The 21,198-nt window shown below is 35.8% G+C and overlaps 1 protein-coding gene across 3 annotated transcripts in view; it reads left to right on the top strand.

The window, feature by feature from the left end:
- The window catches only part of LOC131041632 (urease accessory protein D), a 35,339-nt gene extending 14,427 nt beyond the window's left edge, over window positions 1-20,912 (top strand). For 2 of the 3 annotated variants that reach the window (XM_057974782.2, XM_057974779.2), the window contains 2 exons: window positions 20,411-20,588; window positions 20,710-20,912. In XM_057974782.2, coding sequence (XP_057830765.2) covers window positions 20,411-20,588; window positions 20,710-20,829 — 298 coding nt within the window. In that variant the 3' untranslated portion in view covers window positions 20,830-20,912. Of the gene's footprint in view, window positions 1-20,346; window positions 20,589-20,709 lie in introns of those variants that run through there. The other variant, XM_057974783.2, reaches the window with a different exon arrangement.
- Window positions 20,913-21,198: the final 286 nt, after the last annotated feature.

Here is a 21,198-nt window from a genome sequence, read left to right as displayed (position 1 = left end):
GCCGCTATTTCGGTGCCCTTGCCCAGCCGCTGCCGCTATTTTGTGGCCCTTGCCCAGCCGCGACTTTCCCCTAGCTGCTATTCCCATGCCCTTGCCCAACCGCGATTTTCCCCTCTCGTAGTGCACTGCCGTCATCGGGTTTTTGCTTTTTGTTTTTAGTAAAGACTTTCTACAGTCTACCAAATACTACTTTATTATTATTGAAAGATGAACGGGAAAGCTTTTGTTTTCAACTAAAATTAATATTATTTTAATATAAATTTAGTTATTAATATTAAAGAGATATATATTTATTTGTTGTTTTGTAATTTTAATTTATATTAATAAAATTTACTATTTAATATATTTAATTTATATTTAATTTTAAATTACCTATATTTAAAAATAATAATTATATAAGGCGAATTTAATGTTGAATTTTTTTCTGAAATTTTTGCCTTTCCCGAATTTTATCTGAATTTTATGATTGCCGAACGCGAATTCAAATTCGAACGCGGTGACTTAGGTCATAGTTGCATATGATTCTTCACTGACTGTCAAAAATTCATGACTAAGTGCCAGGTCCTTGCCCTGCTGAGTGGAGTGACAGATACTCATAAATTAAAGCTTAGACTACTCCCCTGCTATATTTATCTTTTTATCTGCTATTTCTTCTGTCTTAGTCATTTTTTGTGTCATTTTCTGTCTTGAGACCAACTTCACTCTCGTAACTGATTTATATTGCCAAGCTTTGAAAATTTCAACATTTGGGAAAAAATCATTTTCAGCCTCATAATAGATACTTTCTTCTGTGTTGATTGATTACAGAACATGATAATTGACAAATTGATCATTGATGTGGTGTATCATATGATGATTAATTTCATTTGTTTATTTACAATTTTTATGCTTACATAAGCATGAACACTTTTCATTTGTTTAAATGATAAATTTTAAACGTATAAAATTTGTGTCCATCAGATTTTTAATTTCCATTGGTAGTCATATATAGTTAATTTTCTGGAATCACTGTGTCATAACTTTTTTGTTAGCAATGCAACAATACATGACAGTTGTTGCCAATTTTTGTCTGAGTTGTGAATCAATCTCGGTAATTTTGCATGCTGAAGTTTTGGTAAGATCAAGCATCCCGCTTTGCCCTAGCACTTCATGCAACTAAGATGGTGTTTTGAAAATTATCTCAAGGGTTGGAGACCTTGCCCCATCTTCTAATACAAAGATCCTCTTTGTTGCCTTTTTTTGATTGGTTATTCCTCTTCCTGGGAGACCTTTGGCTGAGATGCCACGACTGAGGGATATCTCTTCCATCAAATTCACCTTGGACTTGCACCTGGTTTCTTTTGTTGGAATACATTCACACTGAAACTTGGATGTGGTAATTAACCTGATCTACTTATTCAACAGAAACAACATATTCAACTTAGGGTCAACAGACTCAATTTAATCATCTTAGTTATCACTTTTGAGGATTTAAACATGAGTCTCCACAATGAGAACCCAATGACTTAACTAGTTGAGCTCAGCCTCTGAGACATCTTTGTAACCTGATTGTTAGGGAGATGCTCTGATGCAAATAGAGTTAAGGTTGTGCTTAGTGAGGTTGTTTCATGATGGAAAAGACATGCACATCTTTCCTCCATGCCATTCCATCTTCCCATAGTAGAAGCTCTCTTCAAGCTCATTTTGATTTGACCCAAGCCATGGTAGGCCATTCTCTTACTTTGACTGCACTGGCAGTCCCACATGACCTGATGCTATGCCTCATTGTCTTACTTTGGCTGCACAGTGCCAAACCTCAGTTCTCCAGCCCTTTGGTGCTCCTTCATCTGGCACCTCAGTTGGCATTCCCTAAGTTGGCATGTGGAGTAGAGGGCATATGTATATGTCAAGCACAATGCTAAACCTTCATATAGAACAGTGCGACTCCAAGCAACACTTTGATGGTTCTGGTCATGTTAGTAAACTTGTCAACACAACAGACATATCTGGAAGATGAATTTACACATCAAGAAGGCGTCTGTACCATTAATCATTACAAAAGTTGAATTGCTTTGTAATTGTATCTGATTATAACTATCTTTCTTGCATTTATCTATGTACTTATGCTGAGAATTCCTAAGGTTGTTGAGGTATATAAACACATGATTCATTCTAGTTTGGCAAAATCAAGGAAGCATTCCCCTAGCTTTCTTGATCTCTATATTTCTCATATACTACACTTGTTCAGTTTCTTTGAATAGAAGAATATTAGTGTGTTATCTATTTGTCTTCTAAATGTGTAATATTTATTGTGTTGTTTTTTTTGTTCCATGTTCATTTCATTACTTATTAATTTACCAACTAGGTTATGGAGTGGTCCTCCTCAGCCGTCTTTGTGCCACAAGGTGGACCATTGATATCAAAGCAGATTTTAATGCCATTTCGTTCATAGGCTGAATAGTCATATGCCTATGATCATTCATACACAACAAAAAGGAGGAGCACAACATGTTGTGTCTTAGACTATCTAGATGAACATTGAAGTAAGATTAGGATAGTTGATTCCCGAAAGGTACTTTATGATGCCTTAGACATCCAATTCATCAAGAATAGCCTTGAGGAACAATACATTGCATTTGTGCCATTTTATGAAGTTAGGATGAGGTTCTGTGCTTTGTAATTGGCACTTTCTTCTGTCTTGTGCCAACTTGACTTTTTAGTACATTAGACTATGTCAATCTAACCACTCTCATTTTCCAAGGTAAAATTGGTGTTGCAATATTGGATGTCTAGATTTGACAATTGGAGACTGGCTTCTCAATTCATTACTTCAGTGATGTTGGGAAGATAGCTTTGTGTGTGTTGAATGCATTGGCAGGAAGCTTATAATGTTCAATGAGAGCATGGTTTTAAGCCCATTAGATAACTGGGAAAATTTTTGTTAGTGTTCTTAGGTTATTTGTGAAGAGTACTATCATTTATTTTTTTATTATGTAATATTCTTTTGATTTCTAAACATATGTATAGTGTGTTCTTTTAAATTTTCTACGTTTAATTTTTGATTTTTTTAATAGGTCAATAAAGTTTATCAGATCGACATAATGCGGGTTTGGTTGCCGAGCAAGTATAATGCACACTTTTGCTGTCCTAATGTAAAAGGAGCCTGCCAAGTGATTCTTGGGGGATTTGAACTTTGGTCTTCATTTTTGTAATACCCGACTTTCTTTGTTAGGTCCGGTTCCCCTATTTATTTAGGTCCTTCATTGACTACTTCTTCTGTGTTTTCTTAAGAATTGGGTTCTTCATACTACGTGGTGTGCTAGGCATAAGATGTTGACTTTAATGGGTACATAACAGATAGGCTAGCCTTATTGACTAATTTGATTGATCCAACTACCCATCTCCCATTTTTTTGAATATGGTGAATTAGTACCTATACTTACCTCTTGTACTAGTATCAATTCCCCTCCGTGATAATATGTAGACCAAGCTAGAATTTCTCACCATTGGTCCATTGGGGCAAGCTGACCATTATGCCTTCAAAATCAAAGCAAAGGCCAAGGTGAAGCAAAAGAGCACCTCCTCTTCTTTGTTTGCATGCGAGAACCAACATGTGCTTAGTAAGCCAAATCCTTTGGTGCTCAAGTGGAAATCCCCATGCCAAGGAGAATAGTCTAAGCATTCTTTTGACCCAACAAAAGGCCTCAACACCATTAGTGCCAAACAATGGCAAGAAGCAGCAAGGAGATAATTGGTGCGAATTCCATTGCATGTAGAATTTTGAACCTGACCTATCCTCTCTGAACCAGCTGATTAGCAAACAATAACAGCAAAAGAATAAATTGCAAAAAGAAATCACAATTCAGAATAAAAAACAAAGTGCCTTGTTTTTTGGAATTGCACACACCAATTTCTTTTATTGCAGCTTAATTAGAAATTACATAGAGGCTGTGTATATAAAGAATTTGCAGCCTAGAACAAATTAATCATAACTACAGTTCTAAATATATTCCCAGCATTACATGGAAAGCTACGAATAAGAAGAACATCAAATAATTTTCCTAAATCTTTTCTGCATTTTTTTTCCCTTGATCAGCTGGCTATAAGAACAGGGGCAGTTTTAGATTCTACAAGTGGTATCAGAGCAGGTAAAATTGTTTTGGGTTAAAGTTTTATTGTTGAATTTCGCCAAACTTAATCATGTTGAATTTTAACCATATGCCCGTTCCAGAATTTGATGGGAATGATTATGATTATTGGTGCATTAAGATGCTGACCTTTTTGATTGGAAAAGATTTGTGGGAGATTATTGAATTAGGTTATGAGGAGCTAGCTGATTGGAATGCCCTTACAGCCAATGAAAGAACAACAAGAAAGGAAGCAAGGAAAAAGAATGCTCAAGCTTTGTTTCACATTCAGATAGCTCTTGATAAGAGCTTATTTCCAAGAATATCAGGAGCAACCACTGCCAAAGATGCCTGGAAGACTCTACAAGAAGCTTACCAAGGTAGTGATCAAGTTAAGGTGGTCAAGCTTCAGACATTGAAGCGAGAGTTCGAGAATTTGAAGATGCAAGAAGCTGAAAGTATAAGTGATTATCGTGTCAGAGTCAAAGATGTGGTCAATAAAATGGCTACACTTGGAGAAATTGTAAGCAATGAAGTTTTGATAAAAAAAGTGTTGAGATCTTTGACTCCCAGATGGAATCATGTAGCAATAATCATAGAAGAAAGCAAGGATTTGACAAAACTACAGTTTGATCAACTGGTTGGATTCCTGACATCTCATGAAGAAAGATTGAAAGATTCTTTTGAAGGTGTAGAGAAAGCTTTTTCCTCTAAATTGCAAATCACAAAAAATGAAGATGCAAGCAACAGTAGTGCCAAAATCAATCAAGGCCAAGGTAAGGGGCAAAGCCAAAATTCTTCAAGAGGTAGAGGTAGAGGTGGCTCAAGAGGAAGAGGTGGTTTCAGAGGAAGAGGTAGAGACAGATTTGATAAGAGAAATGTTCAATGTTACCATTGTAACATTTATGGCCACTTTGAAAGAGAATGCAGATTGAAAGAAAGTAAAAGTGTTAACTATGTTCAAGAAAGTAGTGAGAATCCTCCAGATCGCTTATTTTTATCTTATGTCAAAGGTGAAAATACTAGTAAAGATGTTTGGTACCTAGATTCTGGATGCTCTAACCATATGATAGGGAATGAGAAGTTGTTTTCAACAAAGGATGGAAGTTTCAAATCCAAGATCCAGCTTGGTGATGATAAATCATTGGAGGTTGCTGCCGAAGGAGCTATGGAGGTCCAAACAAAAGAAGGTATAAAGAGTATTCATGATATTTATTATACTCCACAATTGAAGCACAATTTGTTAAGTGTTGGGCAGCTATGTGAGAAAAATTATAAAGTAGTCTTTGAGAATAAGACATGTACTATCTATGATAAGAATAGGGGTAATAAGGTGATCACTGTTGTGCCCATGACAAGAAATATGATGTTCGCCTTGAGGTTTGGTGAACATAACAACAGTTTGGCAAATATGGCTTATGAGGATTCAAGTTGGTTATGGCATCCCAGGTATGGACATTTAAATTTTCATAGTTTGAAGTTTCTAACCTCGCATGCATTTGTTTCTGGTTTGCCCAAGGTTGAGGAACACAAGGAGGTTTGTGAAAGTTGTGCTAAAGGAAAGCATGCAAGGGAAAAGTTTCCAAAGGACAATGCATGGAGGGCATATCACCCACTTCAACTTGTTCATTCAGATATATGTGGTCCTATGCAAACTAAGAGTTTGGGTAAGTCATCACATTTCATCACTTTTATTGATGATTACTCACGAAATTGTTAGGTATATTTTTTGAAGGCCAAAGATGAAGCCTTGGATACATTCAAGAAGTTTAAAGCCCTTGTGGAAAATGAGAAAGCATGCAAGATCAAGTGTTTAAGGACTGATCGTGGAGGAGAATTTTGCTCAAAGGCTTTCCAAAGTTATTGTGATTTTAATGGCATCAAGAGGCAACTTACTATTGCATACACACCTCAACAGAATGGAGTAGCTGAAAGGAATAATCGTATTGTGGTTGAAATGGCAAGGTGCATGTTGCAAACCAAGGGATTGAGCAATTCTTATTGGGGAGATGCAGTTGCTACAACGGTGTACATTCTCAACCGTAGCTCCACCAGTGCACTAGAAAAGATGACTCCTTATGAAGCTTGGTATGGCAAAAGGCGTAATGTTAATCATTTCAATTTTTTTGGTTGTTTGGCTTATGTGCATGTACCTGATTAGAATAGACAGAAGTTAGATGCAAAGAGTGAGTCATGTATTTTTATTGGGTATAGTGAGAAAAGCAAGGCTTATAGATTGTATAATCCCCTCACTAACAAGCTTATTGTCTCAAGAGATGTGATTTTTGATGAAGGGGGAGTTTATGGTCATCAAAAAGGCCATGTTGAGAAGCCAAAATCTGTTTTGAATGATGATATAATTGCTGATATTGATCATGAGCAACCAACTAATGTTTCTGTATCCAGTGGTTTAATTCCACCAAGCAACTCTTCATCAAGTTCTTCACTACCAAGTTCAAGTCCAGCTTCTTCTCCAAGCTCTACAAGGAAGGTAAGGAGATTGAGTGATATCTACCAGGAGAGTGGAAATCAAGTACATGAAGAAAACCCAATAGGTGAGACAGTGAATTTTGCTTTATTAGCCAAGGCTGATTTTGAACCATCATGTTTTGAAGATGCATGTACTAATGAGGTTTGGGTGCAAGCCATGGAAGAAGAGATGGATTCCATTCATAGGAATGACACTTGGGAGTTGACAGAGCTTCCGCATGACAAGAAAAAGATTGGCACCAAATGGGTCTACAAGACTAAGTTTAACAGTGATGGGAGTGTTGAAAGACACAAGGCAAGATTAGTTGCTAAAGGCTTCACACAGAAGTATGGAATTGATTGTGAAGAGACATTTGCACCAGTAGCAAGCCAAGAGACCATTAGAATGCTGATTTCATTAGCAGCTCAGAAGAAGTGGAGCATATATCATATGGACTTTAAAAGTGCCTTCCTGAATGGGTACTTAGAAGAGGAAGTATATGTGGAGCAGCCACAAGGTTTTGAAGTGGAAGGAAAAGAGAATCATGTCTACAGGTTGAAGAAGGCTTTGTATGGCCTTAAGCAAGCACTAAGAGTGTGGTATGCCATAAGTTTGTATGTTGATGATCTTTTGTATATGGGTAGTAGTTCTAAGATGAAAGATGAATTCAAAGCTACTATGATGAAAGAGTTTGAGATGAAAGATCTTGATCTGATGAAATATTTTCTAGGAATGGAGGTTTATCAAAGTAAGGATGAGATTTTCATTTGTCAAACAAAGTATGCACATGATATGCTAAAGAAATTTGATATGACTGATTGTAACCCTGCCTCCACTCCAAGTGCTCATGGAGATGTGTTATGTAGAGATGACGGTGCTGATTTAGTTGATGAGACAGCTTACAAAAGTATTGTGGGGAGCTTGATGTTTCTAACCCACACAAGACTTGATATTACATATTCAATTTCACTTGTTTCAAGGTATATGACAAATCCATCTGAAATACATATGAAGGCAGCCAAGAGGATTTTGAGGTATGTGAAAGGGAGTTTAAATTTTGGTATTCATCACTACTCTTCTGAAAAGTTCAATCTTGTAGGCTTTAGTGATTCAGATTGGGGAGGTAGTATGGATGACCGTAAATCTACATCTGGAAATTGTTTTTCTTTTGGTTCTGGTTTGATTACCTGGAGCTCAAAAAAGCAAAGTATTGTTGCCCTCTCATCTACAGAAGCAGAGTATGTTGCAATTACCTCGACAGGTACACAAGCTCTTTGGCTCAGAAAAGTTTTAGAAGGAATTCGAGAAAAACAAATTCAGCCTATAGTAATTTACAATGTGAGTGCCATCAAGTTAGCAAAGAACCCATTTCATCACAGCAGGACAAAGCATTTTGATATGAAATATCACTTCATACGAGATTTGGTGTAGAAGGAGGATGTTGAATTGAAGCACATCAACACCCAGGATCAACTAGCGGATATATTCACCAAAGCGGTTGCAAAAGCTCAGTTTTTAGCACTACAAGATAAGATTGTGAGCCCTCTCAGCATCAAGGGGGAGTATGTTGATAACTGATGCTGCTCGAACATGCAGCTCCATGCAGCTCATAACTGTTTTTAGCCTCCACCACCATACACCAGCATGCAGCTAGATTAATTTAGTTAATAGTTTTTTATTTCTCATGCAAATAAAGCATGGTATGCATGCAGTTAGACTATTCCTAGATTAGAGCTTTCTTTAGAACTGTTGGTTTATTTTTTCACCAAATATTGCATGCCATGCATGTTCTATTTTTAGAGACTTTGAATTCTTTTTGTTAGTGAAGCTGGAAAACTCTATTTATAAGAAATCTTTGTATTCTTTTTACCAAGCAGTAATATAGAATGTGTGTGCTGTTCTACTATGAGTTGTGTTTTATTTTATCTCTGCAATTTTTAATACCACATGTAGCTATCATTACTCATTCATTCCATGTGAAGCCTATTGTAAATGGATAACACTAATCTAGGTGCTACTTGTTTGAGCACTGTCTCTACCACATACACCTTTGAGGAATGAGATTCCTCATCTAAACCAGGTGGTGGGTCAAGGGTGAGTATCATCATGTCATCATCAATGATCAAAGCTAAATGAACATTGTTGCGCAAGCTGCAACCAAGTGTGGATGTCACTACTAAAGTACATCCTCTTATAATTTTAGTAGGATGAATCCAACAGATTCAAGTTTGGTGCCATCGAATGATCAAGAATGGAATGAATCCATATGTAGTAAGCCACCTATGACATAATGCTGTTGGAAGTTGTTAGTGTAATAATAAATGTTTTACCTTATCATAGGCCCCGATGACACGTCACTTAAGCTTACCTAGGGACCACATAGGAGGTTGTTGGAGCATCTCCATTTTAGATGGACTTATAATGTTATCATTTCCACTTTATGTGGCGTCTCCACGTTTAGTGCCTTTATCACATTAACATATCCATCTTTTTTGGTTGCACTTTTCCACCTTAGGTGGGTGATCCACCTTTTGTGGTGTTATCACACTATCACTTTTCCACTTTAGGTGGATGATAGCTTTTCACTTTGGTTATCATGTGATAAGATTACGACACTTGTCAGAATCTTATGCACTCCTATGTTCTCACCTTGGCTGTATAAGCAAGGGGTCTCCTATGTACATTTGATGGATTATAGTTGATTCTTTTGCATCATTGATAGGAATATAGCTTATTCTTGTCACATTCTATCTCTTTTGTTGTTGTGCTTTCCATTAGGCCTCTAGATCTTGGGTGGCTATCTTCATAGCCAAATCTTACAGAATTATGTGACATCTTGCTTGGCAAGCCTGTGTATGATTGTGACAATGCTCATAGTGCTAAGCGACAATGTTACTGTGTTAATTTCATTGACTGCATCTTCAACATCTCAAAGTCCTTTTCAAAGAACAAAACAACTTTGGTTTGTGTTGCTTATGGTTTGTTTATTGTCCTACTTTGTGTTTTTTCCTCTTGTACCCATGTTCAAACCTTGCCATGTTTTCTTTTGCCTTGGTGTTGCTCTCAAAGCCAATTTTGGGTCCTCCTTAAGTTTGGTTTTCAACAAGTCATAAATTGATGTCAAATTTTCTCTTGATGATTGATTTAGCTTGTGGATTTGTGTAGAAAAATTTGCTTGCTATTTAAAAATAATTAAAATTGAGCTCGATGTTGCTTTTATGATTCCAATTGCGTGTATTATCTTTGTGTGGCTTTGAACACAGATTCAAACTCCTTTCTTTTTTTCATATCTTCCATATGGTGGAAGTCTTCCTTTTATTCCTCTCCACATCCATGCTGGAGAGACACGTCCTTAGGTGGAGTGAGTAGTGGCAATGGCTCCTTGAAAAGTCACCGCCCTTAAGGCACCCAATGCTTGTTAGTTAGAGAAAATAAATAAATACTAAGTTCGGTTCATCATAACAAAAATAATCAGTGCATATTAGTAATTGTTAAATATTATTTTGTGGGCGGAGATACTCTCTCGCTGCTATACAATAACACTCCCTCTTAGCTAGGGAGATATCTTTCCAGATATTCATGTCATGGAGTCTCTCAACATGACACTCACAATGGCTACATCCATTTGTGGAAGAAAGTTCATCATAGAGTCACTCAACGTGGTATTGTCATGGAGTCACTCAACATGACGTCCACCATGGCTACTTCCATGTATCGAAAGGGATATGTGCACAAGTGCCCATCACGGAGTCACTCAACGTGATGTCGTTATGGAGTCACTCAACATGACATCCACCATGGCTACTCCCATGTGTGGAAAGAAACACACGTACAAGTGCCCATCATGGAGTCTCTCAACGCGATGTCGTCATGGAGTCTTTCAATATTACGTCCACCATGGCTACTCCCATGAGCGGAGAAACACAAGTACAAAGAATTCATCACAGAGTCTCTCAACATGACGTCCACCATGGCTACTCCCAAAAGTGGAAAGACAGGGGCTTTCACCTCAAATTTCTCTGTCACACAAAAAAAATGCATTACAAGGGCTTTCACCTCAAACTTCTCCATCATAGATAAATATACACTAACAAGGGCTTTCACCTCATACTTCTCCGTCACAGAGAAATATACACTAACAAGGGCTTTCACCTCATACTTCTCCGTCTCAGAGAAATATACATTACAACAAATCTTCATGATGATGTGGCTCCCTTTGAAGCTCCAAGTTCTTGCATCAACCTCCTGACCTCCTTGTCCAAGATTGCCTGCAATGCTCGCCTTAGAGGTATGGTTTCCAACACACTCCTCTGCCACTATTGACAAGCAAGAGTTCAGGACTGTCCTTCTTGACCTCATCCTAGATCACCCTATTATGAATAGGTCTGCGGAGCTACCAATGTCAAATCCCGATTGATTGTCTTGTGCAATTCTGTTCTTTGCAGCTGAAGAGGTCTTTTAAGGACTTAGTACATGGCCTTGCAACACTGCAACCTTCTTAGCTAACACCTTCACTTCTTCTCAGTGAGTCAGAAAACTCCCTCTTGATCCCTACCTCAGAGATTGCAAAGAAATCCTTGGAAGTGAACTCCCCTCCATTGACTGATATAAAGAAAGATTGCAAAGAACCTTAATCTTCTTCCCGGCAAGGTCTCAACTCGTGACTTGAATTCTCGGAATCTAACTCTCTCTGAATGGCAGGAGTGTAATCGAGGGATGAATCCATAAGAGTCTCCTGCCCCTCACTAAGGACCACCACCAAAGTCACAAATCAACCCAATATCAATTCATCATTGTCTGTTATCAGCATTAATGGCAGCCACTTCTGCTTTCATATGTTTGGCGGTCTCCCTTTGTGCTTCCTCTTTCGTATTTTCGCTCGATTCCAATGCCTCTATGAGCTTTTTCACCAAGCCTTCAATTTCTTGTTATCTTTGAGGCTTAGGTTGAGAGAAACCTTCAACACCGAATCCTGCACTGTCAATCGCTGCCAATTCTGAAGAAACTTCATTGATTGTGATAGTTATTTTCGACCTGTTCAATTCTTCCACGGATGCAGGTGTCGAATCTCCATTGACTGGAAAAATCGACGAATTTTGATTGCAGGTGTCTTTATCCAGCCGAAAGTTTCTTGGCAATGCAAGCAATTTGCCAAAATCGTCCTAGGCCAATTCCTTCGAAAATCCATGGAAAGCGCGTGACTCTTCCGTCCAACACCAAACTCATGATCGATTCTCTTGACCTCTTGTTTGAACAAGTCCGCTGCTTCCTCTATGCGATCAGTAACCCTAAATTGGCGATACCACCTTTGTAGGATCCTCCGGGTCTCGAAGGCAAAATCCCCTAGCCTTTCATTGGCGGCGTTTGCTGCTCGTCGAAATCACCGCTTAAGTTCGCGCTTGTTCTCAAAGTCCTTAACGCGCTCCTTGGTGGCATCCGCCATGGATTTAGCGGCATTGGAGATGCTTTTGATGGCTTCCGTAGGTTTTTTTTTTGGCGGGCTTCCTTCGTGAGTCGGGAAGCCGACTCATTGAAATCACTGTGGCTAGCGGCATGTGCCCTCACTCTGCCCTTGGGTGACGATAATGAAGACATTATGTGACGTAATGTCAGTGCACATACCATAACCTGGATATAAGAGAACTCAACATTCTCAAGTATTTTATATCCAAGGTATCGCGTGTTATTCGATACTGATATCACATGTTATGTGATATCTATATCACGAGATGATGTGATATATTCCCGTGTCACTCATTACGTGATGCATCATGTCACGAGCATATGTGATATGATCCTTTGTATTACAAAGTCGTGTAATACATTTTATTATGAGAAATATGATGCTTATTTTTACATAGGTCTCCAGTTATCTTCCCTAGCTAAGAGGGAGTGTTGAAACTTAGTAGCTTCGGTAAGATAAATGATTGAATGAGAGACTTCATTTATCTCTCATTCAATCATCTACCTTATCGATATAACTACAATCTAAATGTAGACCTCATGATTAAATAAATGAACTTGTTATAATCATCTTATATGCATAATCGATCATGCTATAATCATGTTACTCATGCTGTGATTGTAATAAGATCAAACCAGATTTATGATAACTATCATAGCTATCATATGATAGCATCGATTGATGATATCATATGATAGCATCGATTGATGATATCATATGATAACTATAATAGTTATCATCCTAATCTCACATTATACCGATCGGTTATCTGATGATTATATTTGACATAACCCGATTGTTTATCGGGTGATTATATTACTTGACGTGACCGATTGTTAATCGGTTAATTATACTATTTGATGTGACCCGAATGGTAATCAGTTTAATATGTTAAATGACGTGACCGGTAGTTATCGGTATAACACTTAAGTGAAGCGGTGCCTATGCACCGATCAAGACATGTCTTGATCGGGCATGTCAAAAGGCGTGATCGGTCAAGGCATGCCTTGATCGGTGGGCATTGTCTATAAGTATATGTCAATGAAATGCTGTAGAGGCATAGAAAATAATTAATGTTATCCTCAGCAATCTGTGACATAAGAAGCAACAGAAAACATCAGAAAAAGAATAACAATATTATACAACTTCAGACTTGAACATAAATTTGAATATCATTTACAGTTTTTGACGGTATTGATGCTTGCAAACAATAACTACAGTATGGGTGCCCCTTTCTTCTTGAGAAAATCAGACAACAACATTTGAATCCCATCTGTAATGTTCTGAATTCAAAATCTGGTCATTGAAGATGAGTCGTTGATCATTGATGTCGATCACAGTATCCTGAAGTTATGCTATTGCGCTTACCTCGTGAATTGAGAGTTTGGATGGTGGTCGTGACTTTCATGCAAGTAACCAACACTAAGCCAAATTTTGAGATTTTTCAGTTTAGAAAATATGGCTAAGGTATGAAGGACATATACGGGCCATATAAGATATCTATGATCTGTTATCATTGATGGACCATAAGTAGATATTAAGGTGGAGAACTTATGAAACACAAATAAAGAGGGTCTAGACACATAAAATTGAGGTGCCAACAATGAGAACTCAATGGAATAAGTCATCACATGGGCATAGTGATTTTTCTTCCATGGAAGCTTTGTATGGTATGCATGCAAAGAAAGATCCCATAGAGTGAAGGTGGAACCATGGAGGTGAAACCCCTGAATTTGAATCATTTGTAAGAAGATTTCTCTCACAAGTAGCCAACTCTTCATATGAATTGGAGTACTTGTTTTATTTCATTCACTAAAGAGGAACCAATTGGGGTCAAAGAAAACAAAGAACCTAGTGTGAAAGATACCAGGTAGAAAAATTGCACAAAATTTCCCAATAACAATTGTTGCAGCTTCAAACTAGTTTCTGATTACGTATCAATCCAGGAAAACAGTAGTTTCTCCTAAAGATCAGATTCCTTAGGACACAGTCTGATGTATCCACCTTCTCTAAGAAATATATATTCTGATTTGCTTGCAACAGTATCACTTACAAGACTGAACTTTCTGACCATAACTATAATCAGTTCAATAGATCACAACAAGAAGTTTTCAAAAGTAAAATAAGCTTTATGTCTCATAAATAATTTCCAGATCAAAACATAATGCTACTGCTATAGACTATAAGTGCCCAGGCCCAAACAACACCTTAGTTTATCAAATCAGTTCCATGTACATGCAAACAATAGGTTCTTAAAATAGTACGACACAATCCAGTATACAATTACATTCATTCAATAGAGAGGAGGAATGAGACCATACTTGGACGATCCACTTGCCCTAGGACTGGACAATGGCAGAGGAAATCGATACAAAGTGTATGCTTGTGTTTAGAGGTACAAGCATGAATAGATACTAAGGTGTGCAAGGAGTTATTTGACCTTATACGCCTGAAGGAGGACACCAGGTGCAATCCTAAACATGTGTCCAGATGTAGACAATATGGCCTTAGAATTAATAACTACCGTCAACTCCACATTCCCTTTGCAATTCCTGTAACCTTCCTTATTGCACCTTGCACTGGTCTTGCACAAAACTGCGAATAAGGCAACGTTGGGTAGTATGGCAAGGGTTTCGTCCTGCCAGTCTTGGAAATCCTTAGGTTTGCGTCTGAGTTGTGTCCTGCATTCATTTAACGCTCTTCATGAATAAACTCGTTGATTCTTTCTCCTTCGATGACACCCCTATAAATACACATTCAACTAAAGTTGGCTACAGGTAAACCGCCACAAGGTTGGCTTAAAAGAAAATAAGGCAAGTCACCCTGCAAACAAATTATTTATAATTTCGATTTATTCGAAACTTTCTTTATTTAATAAAAAACACACTAGCAAAGGAGGGGGTTGACCCATTCTAATTGGGGTCATTACATAGTGTACATTCATAGCTCACTTTGCCTTATCTCTCATATAGAGCATGGGTACAATAGGGTCCAAAAACTGGGACCAAATTTCACTTGATGAAAAAGTTGCAGCCTTGGTGGATGAAGTGGCTGAAGCAGATGGCCTGAGTGATTTACCCCCAGTTCAACTACCAAAAGAGGAATCCGAGTTTGACAGTGACGAGTAGCTGAGGACCTAGAAATGGATGGCATAGAAGTGTAGACAATAGATATCTGATTTCTGATTTCTGATTTTTGTTTTTTGTATTGTATCAGCCTATCATGTTATCAACATTTATGAATTTCAATATGTAATATCAAATATATAGTTCTGACTCTCTGACATTTGTGTGTTTAAACTTTGAAGTTAATGTTAAACTTTACCAGTACTCTTGTTTTGAAGGTTCAATGTCATGGTATTTTCAGTTTTAATGTTAGCAAATTATTAACTTATATTAAAAAAAAATTGTTTCTCCGTGTACCCGTCTCCTATTTTTCAAAAATAGACATATTGGTATCCTCTTGTACTAGACCAGCACAAGTACCAACACCGATTTGTTGGCAACTGTGAGAAATAAAAACTTCAAAATACAAATTGGCCTCTTCCAATTTGCTCCAAATTGACAGTAGTCTACTCCAAATCAACAGTGGGCTCCTCCAAATCCTCCGTAGGCTCTTTTAGGCGTGCCAAGGGCTGCTGTAAACCTGCCCAAATAGTCATCAATAAGTTTCTTGCTCGATCTATGTGCTGGTTTTTTCTTCACTAGCATACATTTTTTAACTCAAAAACTATTTTTTTCCTCGTGTTTGAAAATGAAATGAATGTGGTTTTAGGGTCTGAGAGGTCATTTAATTGTTTTTGACGTTTTTACTTTTTTTTTTCTCCACCTATGGTTGAGTCTTCCCCACGGGCTTGTTTGGGAACTGGGTCTTGAGTTTCCAGGACCTATTTCATGCTGCTTTCCTTAGGACTCGCCGAGTCTTGTAACATTGGTTTTAACCTCTATCAAAAGGGTTCAGAAATAGTGGAAAATTCGGATAAAGCTTTGTTTTGTGTTTCATTGGCTATAATCACCTTTTTTATTTTTGCTCTCTATATCTTTATGTTATTAAGATGCTTTCAAATTTAGAAAACAATAGTTTTTTCTCTTTATTTTTTGCGTGTTCCTACATTTTTTGATAATCCAAAATTTTCCCCTATTTAATCCCCATTTTTTGAAAAAATCTTACACTTTTGGTTAGTTGTTTTTTTCCAAAAAGGCATGGCGACATTTTGATTAGGGTGAATGGTATAATCTTAAACAATGGGTGGGCACAGTTCTAAAGAAAGGATGAATTGTATGACCCTATATTTGATGGTTCATACCCTTGTTTATTAATATTCTAAAGAAAGGACCTTCTAAGATTGTGTCCTAGAATCACAAATTTAATATATAGTGATTACAATAGAGGGACACTATAGTTATAGGAAAGCATTTATTAAACTATCATTATGATATTATTATATTATATTTCATGAACAACATTGTATTATGTCATCTGTATTATGTAATAACATTATTGTATTATATAATTTATATTATATTACAGTTTTATAATTTATATTATATTACCAGCATTTTATATTATAGTATTATGTTATGTAACTTCCTTGTCATATTAATAGTATTGAATTGTGTCATACCTTATCACTATTACTAAATGTTAACAGCATCATACTATATTATGTTAATAGTATTATATTCTCAGATTCATACCCCAATGTGATTCCGAGACAATATAATAACAGAGGCCTTTGTCTTTTCTTATTTCCTTATCCATTATTTCTCCTCTTAAATCTATCGTAAACCAAATCACTGACTTCTCACAATTCCGTCATAAATTCTTTATATAAATCTGAAACAAATTCTTTACTTAGTCTACACTTCATTCTTTATTTACTGATTTCTGATGCATTAGTATTACGTATCCTCCCCCACCATTTTTAATTCCAATTCCTTTTTTTAATTCCAATTCCTTTTTTTAATTCCAATTCCTTTCTACAAATATATATCATCATATTAAAGAGAGACACCCTTTCTAACGAGTGATGTCCTACCTCTTCACTTAAACTATTTAAACTTCATTACTTAATCGTACCATTCCATTACTAATTCATTGCTCACATGGCCTCTTCGTAATGTGCCCGTCCATGAAGGTAATCATTCTTTCCTTAATCGTTGTTGTGTTTATTATAAAAAAGATAATGGTAATTTCTGTTTATGCCACTTCTCATAAATCTCACCTATTGGGAATCATTCTTACCTTTTACTAATTACTTCATGAAGCCTTTAATCCACAACGTTGTCTTTAATTTCTTCAATATAATTGATTCTGAAATTTAAAATAATCACCGAGGTATGTATATTATATTATAGCATTATATTTATTAATTAAATTATATTCTAAATGCTAATACTATCAACAAGATAAAAGGAACTTATTAAACCGGTAATAGACAACAATCATCGATTAATATGTAAATTTAATATTAATGAATGTTTAATATTAATAAGAATATGAATAAATAGTTAAATAATTTTAATATTGATGTATATGTAATATTAATAAGAATATTATGAATATTTGATATTAATGAATATTTATGTAATATGAATGTGTATAGTTTATAATATAATATTAATTTATTTTTTTATTTGAATATTTCAAGAATATTATTAGTAATAAATATTAATTAAATAATAATATTTAATAAATAAATTTATTTTAAATAATCATTCGTTGTTAATTATTATATTAATTAATAATAATAATTACTTCATTTAAGATATATATTAATATAACGATCAAAGAAGGGACATGACATAGCACCAGCACCACATTCTCATTAGTAGATAATTCTCTGAACACACATTTGGAAAATGAACTAACACATTAGATGTATTGTCAGCTGTTATAGAAGTTAAACAAGCTTGTAGTTGTGTTTGATTGTAGCCACCTTTCTTGCTTTTGTCTTTTACTTGTACTTGGCCGCTAAGATCAATAAGCATATATGCACTTACGATTTCATTCCAGCTAGGAAAATCAGCTAAGAAGCATTCCCTTAGTTTTGATCATGGGAAATCTTATTCTCAACCTTATGGGCCTTTTCGATTAGAAGAGCATCATTTTGCTCTGTTTATATTCTGAATGTGTAATATTTTATTCTTGTTTTTTATTACATGCTCATTCCATAACTTATTTATTTACCAGCTAGGTTATTGGGTTTTCTTTGTGCCATCATCCGAGCCCTGTGGTGTGGATTGCATTTAGCACTTAACCCCTTATATTTTGCTTCCCAATGATTACTCATCAATGCCAGTCTTAGTTTTTAAATCACAGGTTATATACGGGAAGGGTTTTACAATAAGGTGATTATGTCACCAAGTGTCTTAGGACATAGACCTTATGTTTCATCTTCAATCCTTTAAAATCATATCATCAAAGTTTAAATATACTCGAGTTTTATGCTCACCAGGGCCATGCATCCTTGAGATTGTTCTTTATTGTTTATCTCACCCAATGAAGCAATAGTCTGCAAAAAATCACGATTATACCCGATTTATTCCCTAAAAAAATCCCGATTCATGAAAAAATCGTTGACCAAGCGTTGACCAAGTTTCAAAGATTTTTTGCATTTAAATCACATTAAAATCATGTTAAAAACCCAAAAATGGCAAAAAAGTGAAATAAATTATTGTAAAAACTTGCAAAACCCTAGAAATTGTGTGAAATTACTGAATTGCTTAGAAATAGGGTTGGTCTGAGACAAAATCAGAGTCAATGTGGAGTCAATGTGGAATTAACGTTGAAAAAGTTTGTTATTTTGTCCATTTTTTTTGGGGTTCATCATTCCCCACACTTCACTTGTTCAAACCCACGAGCTCAACGACCCAACAAAGGTAGAAAGTTCACGAGCTCAATGGCCTAGTATGGGTTTGAACCTTGGTGGCTACCTCACCAATGGAGTTTTTCTACCACAACACTAAACATTCAAAGACATATTTAATATATGTAGATATAGATATATGATTTATAATTTATAATTGATATAGTCAATTTTTGCTCAAACAAAGACATTCAATTCATTATGTGAGCAATATATCTAAAGTGTTCCACGAAATAAATCTGAATGACAACAAACAAGCTTACAGAGTTGTAATAAAAGAGCTTCCAACACACAATCATTAAAATGTGTCTCTACCTAAAATAGTAGTTACAAGCTAGGTATTGCCAAAACCAGTGGCTTGCTAATATTTTACTTCAGCTAAACAAATGCCTTTTGTTGAATTCTACCCCATATAAAAGACTTACCAATTGCCATCATGGAATATAAAGCATTGCAACTATGGAATATGATTTGATAAGCTTTCTCAAATATTGAACTACCCCTAGAAAACTCCTTGCCTCAATCACAATTGAAGTCTTGGATCACTTCAAAATGGCTTCCACTTTTACTATTTGTCTGTTAACTTTTGATCTCAGTTACTTCATAGATTTAGTTAATATTTGATCTGACTTAGACAACTATTTGTTGTATTTGGTGACTGCCCTCTTAAAAAGTTAACTGATTATCTGCCTATGTAATCAGTAATATGAATATAAATAAAAAAAAATATTTTCTACAATTCATGGGTTAAACTCTATTTTATTTGCTCTTTATATCTCTATGCTATGGAAATGCCCTGAAGTTATTTAAAAAAATAGTTTGTCTCTTTTTCTACAATTTTTTATGTTTTTTTTAAATCCGATTTTTTACCAATTTTTTCCCGATTTTTGAAAAAAAAATTTATACTTTTGGTTTATCGATTTTTTCCCTAAATGATTTTTGCTACTATGATCTCACCTACTCAGGCGTTGGGGAACTTGGTAAATATTCACTCCAGACATAATATTCAGATGCATTGAAGTTTTTATTTCTGACATGCGCTGTTGGAGGATATACACTAATTGTACTTGTGTTTCATTCATAATTATAATAGGTTGTACTTTACCTCTGTAGGCAGCCGCACAAGTTTAAACTTTAAACCCAGGATTACATTTTGACATATGAGGGCCCACATTAAGCAATAACTGCACCATTCTACTTACCTTTGTTTTGTTCTTCATCACTATCAAGAATAGAGAGACTGGAGGTGCTTTAAGCATTCAATCTTTTGGTCTCATTTCTAAATATTGATTTGTGCCCTTGTTTCTCCATAAACCAAATAGTTTTTTATGTTCACTTTTTTGATGTTTCTTCTTTAAGTTTACGTGATTGCAAAAGTTGCAGTGAGTGATTTGAGGGCATGCTGTAAATATATCTCAATTGAGCTCTCATTTTGCAGATTTTTCCATGGGAAAGAGAATTTTACTGATATCTTGGAAACATGAATTTGTGATATATTGTAGACCAAAGATGGCATTCATACAGAACCAGGTACAAGCAAAAATCAGGGAGAGAAATACAGAATTGTTTGGCAGAAGATCACACAGTTCAAACCCCAATTATAAGAAGGGGAAGTTAGACATTGAAAACAAGGAATCAAATGAAGTCTTACTTGCTTCATGTAGTGTGTTTGGCCCTTTGGTAAGGTTTTTGGCATCAATGTTTAAGTATATAAAGTCATACGATTGGTGTTATAAATGCATTCAAAATTCATTTATTTCTAGTCAAGTTCTGATCTACAAAATGTCTCTTTTTCTTTCAGGATACAGGTTTAGTGGTCCGAATATCTGCTACTAGCACTGAATTGGTTTATAAATTCTTAAGAGAACATCTTGCATCTATTGAGCCCTTTATTGGAACATCTCCATACTCCAGAGGATAAACAACTTTCTAATTTATTCTTCTCCGTTGTGTATTTTGCCATTGCAGGCATCCAATGAAGCATACTGTTTCTTGTTTAACTCATTTTTTTAACATGTAGTTATAGAGTATTTGATGCGTAATTGTTCATTATAAAAACGAGAGCGGTAGCTTAAAAACTAAAACTAGAATTACACTATTATATCAACCCTTATTAAGGCTATGGTCCAGTCAAGTCATGTAGTCCGATGGATTCCATAAGTTTTATGGATTAGGTAGTGGTTAGGAATTTAGGTGAGATTTTAGGAAATTGGCAATCCCATGAACTCTTAAAAAACTTCAATGCAAAACATCCGTGTTTATTAATATTTCAACTTTATGATATAAACAA

Source organism: Cryptomeria japonica, chromosome 8 (genome assembly GCF_030272615.1).
Source record: "Cryptomeria japonica chromosome 8, Sugi_1.0, whole genome shotgun sequence".
Taxonomy (NCBI): domain Eukaryota; kingdom Viridiplantae; phylum Streptophyta; class Pinopsida; order Cupressales; family Cupressaceae; genus Cryptomeria; species Cryptomeria japonica.
This window is presented reverse-complemented; position numbering and strand designations above follow the sequence as displayed.